This window comes from Hipposideros armiger, unplaced genomic scaffold (genome assembly GCF_001890085.2).
Source record: "Hipposideros armiger isolate ML-2016 unplaced genomic scaffold, ASM189008v1 scaffold_86, whole genome shotgun sequence".
NCBI classification, from domain to species: domain Eukaryota; kingdom Metazoa; phylum Chordata; class Mammalia; order Chiroptera; family Hipposideridae; genus Hipposideros; species Hipposideros armiger.
Window position 1 is genome coordinate 3,635,301 of NW_017731436.1, and position 9,764 is coordinate 3,645,064.

At 37.2% G+C, this 9,764-nt stretch overlaps 1 protein-coding gene across 1 annotated transcript in view; it reads right to left on the reverse strand.

The window, feature by feature from the left end:
- Window positions 1-4,760, reverse strand: part of OPRM1 (opioid receptor mu 1) — a 141,955-nt gene extending 137,195 nt beyond the window's left edge. Inside the window, exons 1-2 of the mRNA XM_019644162.1 lie at window positions 4,272-4,760; window positions 754-824 (exon numbers count right to left, since the gene is read on the reverse strand). Coding sequence (XP_019499707.1) covers window positions 754-824; window positions 4,272-4,564 — 364 coding nt within the window. The 5' untranslated portion in view covers window positions 4,565-4,760. The remainder of the gene's footprint in view (window positions 1-753; window positions 825-4,271) is intronic.
- Between the last annotated feature and the right edge of the window lie 5,004 nt (window positions 4,761-9,764).

A 9,764-nucleotide genomic window follows, 5' to 3' on the forward strand; every position in this document is an offset into this window, starting at 1 on the left:
TGATGTAGTATATATTATGTATATATAAGTAAAATATATTATTATGTATAGTATGTAATATATTATATATTTCTAAAGGTATATATAATTATTCTAATTATGTATATAATTTTTAAAGGTGAAGAATCTTATATTGTTCTCTATACATTCCTTTATGTTGGAAAGATTTCATAAAATTAAGATAACTCATTCTTTCAAGAAAGAAAGGAGAGAAGGAAAAGAAACACAGGGATAACTCTAGGCAAATGACAGGCACAGTTTACAACATAGAAAATTAAAAGCAATTTAGTGGTCTGAGGACACACGCTGAGGAAGGGGTGTTCCCAACAGAGTTAGCACCTGTATAGGAAGGAGCAGTTAAAGTTCAAACCGAAATAGTTGATGCTAGAAGCTCTCCATTGTGAAATGAAGGACATACGGTTAAATTCTTATGTTTGGATGGTAAACCATTCTGTTAAGAACAGGATTTTACTTAGTAGTTTTTTTTTTTTTCCTTTTAAGTTCATCCTCTAACTAGGATGTTTTATAGTTTAAAAAAAAATAAAATGAGCTTTATTAAGTATTTGAGTTTTCTAAATGAACCATTAACTTTTTTATTTTATAAAAACTACTAGTGCCCGTATCAATGACATATACATTCAAATTAATTCATATGTATATATGTATTTGTATATGCATATATATATACAAATACATACATATATATCTTTAAATTAAACAAGACATTATTATTCCTTATTTTCTCTTACTTACATCTGAATTTAGTGAAACAAGTTTGCACTTCTGTTTCAATCGGGCATGACTGGTTATTTTGTAGTTTAAACCTGAATCAAATATTTAGTATATAGAGCAAGTATTAGCTCACAGGTCTTGTTTTAAAATTGGAAACACTTTGTAGTGAAAGAAACATGACAATAACATTTTGCATATATTTAAACGTTCTTTTCTGATTACTAGTCGTATTGAGAATTTACCTAGTCAAATGAAGAAATGTTAAAAATGAAGGCAATTGTTTGGCGCTCTTCATTGGAACTTTACTTGTAAGGATGGCTTACACAGCCCACAGGGCTCTAACAGTTCCAGCAGTATCGGCATAGGCCAAGTCTATGACTACAGGGACAAATTATTTTGGAAAAAAAATATCACAAAATCAGCACACTGGGATTATATCAGTTTTTACATTTATGGTTAATTCTATACTTTGGTCAAGTATTTTCAGTGAGTGCAACATTCCTGGTAACTATAACTTTGTGTATTACTTGAATTTATTTTTTTTCTTTAAATATTCTTGACAATAATATACTATCATCCTATTTTAAATAACTGCTATATTTTGTAATATTTTATCATAATATTTTCCAGAACGTTTGTGGTAATTTTTATAGTATTATTATCCTGCAAGATTTTTTTCCCTTAAAACCTAAAAAGCTTTCAGATCATGAATAGTTATAACATTCCATCACTTAATGTTTAGATGTGAAATCTTTAGATCATATGACAGTACCTCCTTTCCTCCCTTATGTTCCTCAGAGCAGCACTGTGTAAGAATCCTACGTAATGTTGTTGATGAAGCTATGATGATGATGGAGTTGAGACACAGAACAGGAAAACAGTAATCACAGCATCTGTGTTTCCAGTTATTTTTGTTGATGTTTATGTTGCCATAGTCATCTGAGCCTCATGCATCACCCAATGTATTAAGACATTATAATCAACATTACCTTAATCTGGTTAGAAAACTGCATACTTGACCATTCAAAATTATTTGTTGAATCTTAAATAATAGCAGGAAGTGAGCATTTTATCTCAATACTTGAATAGATGCAACCTTATACTCATTGTTTTAACAGGGATACTAATAGCCCTGAACCCATGATTTTGTAGTGAAAGCACCACAGCCTGGAGACAGTCCAGTTAAATATTCTCAGCTCCATAGACAACCTTTCTTGAATCCCCAGATACTTTCTTCATCACTCCATTGGTCACTGAACTGTCTGTTTTTCTGTTTCACAATCATGTTCTCAGAGGGTTATCTGACCTTGGATTAAACACCCGACTTGGCAAAGGTTGATGTTTGGGTGACCTATCCAATCATACCGGCATTTTGGTAGAACTTTCAGTACAGAGAAGTAAAGCATAATATCATGTTCTCAGTAATATAAAATGTCACCCTTCTTTTTCAAGTCACCAAGAGATCAGAGGTAATGCCTTTAAAACAAGCTCACCTAGCCAGCAATCCCTTAAACTCTGGAATAAGACCAATTTGCTTATTTCACAGCCAGTTGCTGCTCTGTTGGCTCTCTTTTATTGAAAAGCATAAACTAGAGGGGAGACAAACGATGAAGGAAAATATCAAGAGAAGCAATAAAAGGGAAGAAAACATGTTTCAGATGGCAGGATTTCTAGATGCATTGGTAATTTTGATTCATCCATTACTCTCCAGGATTCCAGACATAAAATTGGGAGAATTAATTATTTCCACATTACTGCTGCTACCTAAACCTGCTCTACTCTGTCAATCTTTTTGTCTAATTAACTCAAATCATGATTTGCTACTCTAATAAACAGAAAATTATGTTGGCTAAAGGAGATTCAGTGGTACTGAACTAATGAACTATCTGTCCTTGGAGAAATCATTTGTGTTTTCTGTGCCTCAGTTTACTCACCTAACACAGATAATCTTTAGGGTCCCTTCTGGTCCTATAAGCTTATGATTTCATGAATTTTTTTTTAGGAAAAATGAGAAACATATTTTCCCTTCAGAATGCAGGCCTTTAATTGTGATTTTTATTATCATAATTGCAAAATGAGACTTAGTTTTTATCTTCGATAGGAATCTTTGTATGGGATTACATAAAGTAAATGTTGATAAAAATGAAGCCCTCCATTGAGTCCCTTCCTGCATTACCCTCTGTTGTTAGCCTTCTCCTCAATAGATGGTGCTGTTTTCTCAGAGACGCTCCTTATCTTACTCCTTATCAAAAGATCAGGGAAATTAGTATTATTCTGTAGTAATCATTAATTAAAGAAATCAGACATGTAAGTAGAAAATTGATTGCAAGCAACTCGAAAGCCTAATGGGGAAAATGGATTGTTGAATGGTTAAAGAGCTCCATGGAAACCTGCAATATTTGCTGAATAGATGAAGCAAATATTGTAGCTAACCATGAAAAGTCCATGTTCACTATATACATAGAACACACAGATCGCCCAGTAGGAAGAAAATCCTAAATCAAGGGCCAGTTGGAAGCATTAAAATTATTATCTGCTTTAACAAAAATGAATCCATGTTATTCCATGTACATAGAGGATTTGAATATACACTATGCTAATACAATCTATATCAATCTCAATTAATATTGAGAGTTTGCATACTCTTTGCCAAGTAAACTCAGGGCATCTGGGAAACAGAGCATGGGCCACAACTCTTTTGAAATAATTGCCCTGGATAAAGACACTTTTTATTTTTTAAGAGCAACCATTACAACTTTCTATACAATAGTTTATAATCCAGAATTGTGCTGCTTTTGGTCACTTCTAGCTGGTTCCCTCTTTTGGAGGCACTGAAACAGTCACATCCTGCCCTTCTGAACCACTCTGCCTTCTCCCAGTTCAGATCTCCCTAACACATCTGCAGCTGCTAACTGCAACACACTGTCTGCTTGGTACAACAAAGCAACACTGTGGAGAGACGCCAGGAAAACTTCCTCTGCGAGCGTGGCCTTGGGGTGGAAGGTGGACGGGGGCTACATGACAAGGGAAGAGGAAGGTGGGATATGGTACAGCAAAGCAGCTAGCAGGCGTAGGAGTGTTGCCAAGATTCATCTCTGAAAAGAACTGAGAAGGAGACCCGGCCCCCAATTAGAGGAAATAAACTACAATTCTCTTCCATTATTCACGAATGACTGTTTCCACAGCTTCTGCCTAAGGGACTGTGGGATTCTGCCCCAGGGTTCTCCTGGCTCAGTGTAAGCGAGCTAGCTCTAGGATAGAGCGCTTTTTTTTTTTTTTGTCAGCGCTTTGTAGCTTTTACCAAAGCAACTTCTCTGTTGCTGAAATTTGGGGGCTCTTCTTTATCAGTGAGGTGCAGGGAAATAGAAAAGTAAGGTTTTGCACTCAAAACAGTAACCCCTTTATTCATTGTCTCTCCACATTCTCCCTTTTACCTCTCTTTTCTCATGCTCCCTCCAAACAGCCTGGGGGCTCGCGTGTCCCTTTATGCCCCTATTAGTCACCGAAACAACCGCGCGGAGCTCGGGCGCCTTTCTTACCTGACAATCACGTACATGACCAGGAAGTTTCCGAAGAGACCCACCACGCACACGACGGAGTAGAGGGCCATGATCGTGATGGCCGTGACCATGGACGGGCTGCTGGCCGGAGGGCACGCGCTGTCGCTCCCGCCCAGCTCGGTGCGGTTGGGACCGCACGGGTCGGACAGGTTGCCATCTAAGTGGGAGAAGTTGACCCAGGAACCGGGGCTGGGTGCTGGGGAGCAACTTGAAGAGCGCGCGAAGGGGTCAGTGCAGTTACTGGCGTTCCTGGGGACGGCGCCGCTGTCCATGGTGCTGGCGGCCGGCGGGGACCACGTCGCGAGGTAACCGCGAGCCCCCGGACTTTTCGGGTTCCACGCGCCTCCGCCGCTTTCTCGCCGCGGCCACAGCTCCTGCTAGTTCTTACACAGACCAACCCTGGCGGAGCTGGAGAGAAGCGTCAGGCAGAAGCGGGGAGAACGGAGCATCTGTCATCCTCGGCTTGTAGCCCCCCTCCCACCTTACTAGTACAGAGACGCATCCCCAACCCGGCACCGCTGGGGGAGGGGACGGAGGGCAGTGCGGGATCCAGAGGCTGGAGGGGAGGGAGCAGAGAGACAAGGGCTGGATTTTGCGCAAAGCGAGCCAACGAGTTGTTCTCCCCACTTGGCACTTGTCTGTGCAAACACCTCTAAGGAGGGGCAGAATGGGAAGGGAGCTGGAAGGAAGGGGTGGGGAGTGAGACAGAAAGAGTCAGTTTTGGGCAACAGTAAAGCAGAAGAAAGAGGTGGTGGTGGTGGTGGTGGGGGGGAACTGTCGCCAATCTATTTTCCCAGCGCTGTTTTCTCTGTATAATATGACAGGAAAGACATTGGCCTCTTGCAACCCAAGCAACCTTACACCCCAACGCTCTTCCATCCTACTGTCTGCCGCAATCATTTGGGGCAGGGAACACACGTCCCTCTGCTTTAGCCTTCCTTGCCTCAGCCTCGCACATCCTCGAAAAGGTAGCTGCGTTTTTCATATCGCTAAATGAGAATTTCCAACCCTTCAAACATGCCTGAGACAAGAGTGGTCCTTTCTCTGAAAAACAAATGGGAAACATAAACTGTTGCGGGGGAAACCTGTTTCCCTTACTGTATATTTCCCTGATTTCTCGTAGAGTAGAAGATTTAGTTGCATCTGATTTCTACCTGGGTGGGGAAGAGGCACAAGAATCAGTTACAGAAATCAGGGAGTTCCAGGAAAGTCAACAAAAGGGAATGGTTAACCTCCACACCTTAAGTCCCATAGATCCATTTGGAATTAATAATTATCCATTTTATCTCCAGACTTCCTACATGGACGTGTGCTTCTCAGTAGAACATTGTTAAAACCAAACACCATTTGCATTAATTCAGCCTGTTTTCTAGTGTTTTGATTCCAGCAAGAACCTCATAGACATCTGGAACTGGGATGGCCCACACAAGGTTGAGGAATATTGATACATTTTTAATTGTGATATCTCACTTTTAAGTCTACAAATACTTCTGGTTTAGAAATAAATTAGTAAATCAACCAGGGATAAAGTGTTTTTGGGTTTTTTTTTTGGTAAAATTAACACTAATTTTGAAGTAATTCTCATTTTTACACATATACGTATTTGTGTATGTAACAATAAACTTTGGTGCTAAATACCCACAACTGGTTGTAAAAAGATATACTTTGGGGGAGCAGGAAGTGGAGTGGGTGAAGGAACTTCGAAAGAAGATTTAATTCTAATATTACTTTTATTATTTCTTTTAAAACAGGTAACTCGTAAGTAACCTCTGCAATCATAGGTTATTTTGCCAGTGTTCAGTATTTTTGTATCCTTTTACATTATAGTATATACTTTCAGCAATAAAATGTTATAAAGATCTCCTAGAGACTAATAAAAATACCTTACCACATTTTGTCCTATAAATGAATATATCAATTCACTCACATTGAGCTGAAATCTGTCTGCCATTATTCAGTCTCTACAGGACACATAGAACCAGTCTAAGCTGACTGCATGTGAACAGCAAATAGGAACAATGTAATAAGCCCTGGCCTTGAAATCAAATCATTTCATGGATCTTAGATTTGTAACTTTTTAGCTGTATGAGTTTGGATATTTTACTTTACCTCATTGACTGACAGTTTTCTTATCAGTAAAAAAATGTAATAATACCCCACATGTCTGCTAGTAGGATTAAATGAGATACAGAATGTGATAGTAGCTGTTTAATAAATGATAACTGTTATTATTACTTCATACATTTGAAAACAACTTAGTAACCTCTTCCACAAGTTAAACATTAGCTCCCTTCAGCTGTTTCTTATAAGATGTAGTTATTGGGTTCTTTTAGTAGCCTTGCCTCTTTCCTATTCACGTTACAGTTTGTTTATCTGCTGGTAAGGTACAATTCCAGAGCTAAGAGTTGTGCCCTCAGTTTGGCCTGACCAATGAAAACTGAGAAAGAGTCTAAACCTCCTCTTTTTTGAACACATTGCTTTCTTGACTCTCCTTAGGTTTAGTATTGACAAAATTTTCTAAACATGATCCAGGTCAAGTTCAACAAATACTTATTAAAGGTCCACTTTGGACCAGGTGCTAGAGTTAAAAAAAGATAGAGACAACTGTTTTCGAATGCAGGAGCTTACTTCTTATACTTGATGAGTCATGTTTTTCCTCTCCTATAAACTTACAGTTCTTTCAGAGGAATCTGAGTACAGCAGTATAGATTTTGTATTTTCAAATTACATCTTTAGATGCAGTTCATGATTCAAATCCAACAAGATCTTTGGGAATGGTGATTCTGTCATCTTTTATATGTGTGTTTCCTAGTTCATATATTTTATTTATTCTCCCAGCTTTGTCTATTCTAGGTTCCTGAGGGCAGGCCCACTCACTACGTGCTACTTAATGCATAGTGGACTCCCTTCTAATCTCTCTCTATGTATGTACATACATGATATTTTAATTTAATTGAAAAATAATTAGCATATTTTCCATAAAAGCTATGGACTAAATATTGATCTCCCCGCAAAATATATATGTTGAAATCCTAATTCCTAATGTGATGGCATTAGGAGATGGGGGACTTTGGGAGGTAACTAGGTTATGAGGATGAAGCCTTCATGAATGAGATTATTGCTCTTATCAAAGAGACCCCAGGAAACTTTCTAGCTCTCTTTCCACCAAGTGAGGGTACAATGAGAGGACAGCAGTCTGCATCCCAGAACAGGGCATTTACCAGAACCTGGCCATTGCTGGCACCCTGATCTTGGACTTCCACCCTCCAGAACTATGAAAAATAAATTTCTGTTCCTAATAAGCCAGTCAGTTTATGGTATTTTGTTATAGCAGCCCAAACTAAAGAAGACGATAACATTACCTAAAATAATCTTCGTGATTTTTAAATGGCACAGCTTAAAAACAAAACACTTTTATGAATCCTTTAATAATAACATTTTGTCCTTTTTAACTCAGTATTAATCACTATTAATCAGCCAGGACTTAATGTGTAGACATATCGACTGATCATGTGACTTTTCTTCTAGAATTAGTCAAAGAGCAATTATGTGTTGCTCATTCTATTTTACAAGAAATATAATCATTGTATGGAGTAGGAATTTAAACTTTGTGCTTCCATTATTCATTTTTCATGGAAATGTGATGTTTTCATATTACCCTTTCTCAAGTTTCTTTAAGGACAACTATTATACCTATTTTGAATGCAGGATTTTCTGGACATCATTGCAGTATCCTCTTAAATTGCATTAACATTTATATCTGTGTGTTGCACATCTATTCAATATACAATTGGGGAAAATACAGAACAAATTTAATTTCTTTTTCAAATATGTTAAGATAGCCTAGAGAAATCTAGGGAAAAGCTGTTATAGAAATAACCATTTCATACCACTTAATATATAGTGTAAAAGAACCTCCAATTCCAGCTTCCATTATATCTTAGTTGCCCTATAGCATACTCTCGCTTTTCTTTATCATTACATATTTCCTATCAGAGTGATCTCAACTCTGCAGTGAAATCTCATGTCTTTTGTTAAAGAAAGTGAACTACAAATACAGGAGTTAATGTATTACAAGCCTAATTATTTTATATAACAGGGATTCTAACCATATAAAGTTTAATTTCCTTTGTATGTTATCTATATAATAGAAATATCTGCCTTTTTGTTGACATTTCTTGCTTAGCCTAGATTTTCTGTTTGAAAAAAGAAAAGCTCATCTATCAGTCAAAATTTAACATTGACATCAAACCCATATCATACACTTTTTCCCATAAAAATATTTGCTTCAAAACAATGCATTTAGTCATAGCTAAGCTAAATCTAGGCAAGTGGTAAAAGTGACTACTTCTTGAATTTTAAAGTATATTAGCTTTCGTTATTCATATAATTGCCATCATCCCACACTTATTTTAATAGCTTAGTCCTGCTTTTTTTGAGACTGGCTGTTAATGGAACACATGATTAACATCTATTAATGTGGAATACAGACATAAATACTATCCATAACACCATTACAGTGGTTTGAAGCTCAGGAGAGAAGGGGACATCCAAAGCGTGTGTGTGTGTGTGTGTGTGTGTGTGTGTAATGGGAATGTAAATTTATTGTGATACAATATTTTCCTTGGTCACTGTGTTGTTGCATAAACATCCAGTGCAGTGGAGAAAAGGTGCCCTTATTTATATGATAAAAATAAAACAAAAAAGAAACACTTCACAACTATCTCAACCTGATATACCTAAGAAAGAGACATCTGGGATAGAGTGGAAATAAAAAAGCAACTCCAAATCCAGGCTCTGCTATTTGTTTCCTTGTGACTTAACTAAATTACTCATACTTCCGGACACGTGGTTTCCTCTTCTGTAAAATAAAAATATGAGAGTTAACTTCAAAGAAGCTTTGCAGGACTACTTTGCATATGAAAGAACTTAAGATTTACCTTTGGCTTTTTATATCTTATTGTATGTGGCCTGGAGGTTAGCAAGAAGAATTATCGGAAATATTATACTATGTTTAATAGCGTAGAATTGGCCTTAAAGGACTTGATTCCTTTAAGGGCCTGAAGGTGGTAACTGTGAGCCCAACTCAGTCAACTCTTTTGAATAATTCATCCAAGAAGCTAGTTTAAGCAACTCATAGGTCTAAATATCTTTCTTAAAATCTGGAACCACATTTCTATTTGAGTCTTTCTCTTCAATTTTCAGTTATCAGTTACTGACAGCTGGCATTACTCTAGTACAGTCTCTTACCACTTTAGACCAACAGTTGTCCAATATTATTTTTGGTCTCAAGACTATACATTTAAAAACTAGTGAGGGTTCAAAAAACCTTTTGTTTGTATGGGTTATCTTTATCATAATTGATCACATTAGAAATTAAAACAAAAATTTAAAAAAATTCTTTATCAACTCATTTCAAATAACAACAATAAACCTATTACGTGTAGACATAATATTTTTAAAGGAAAAAAG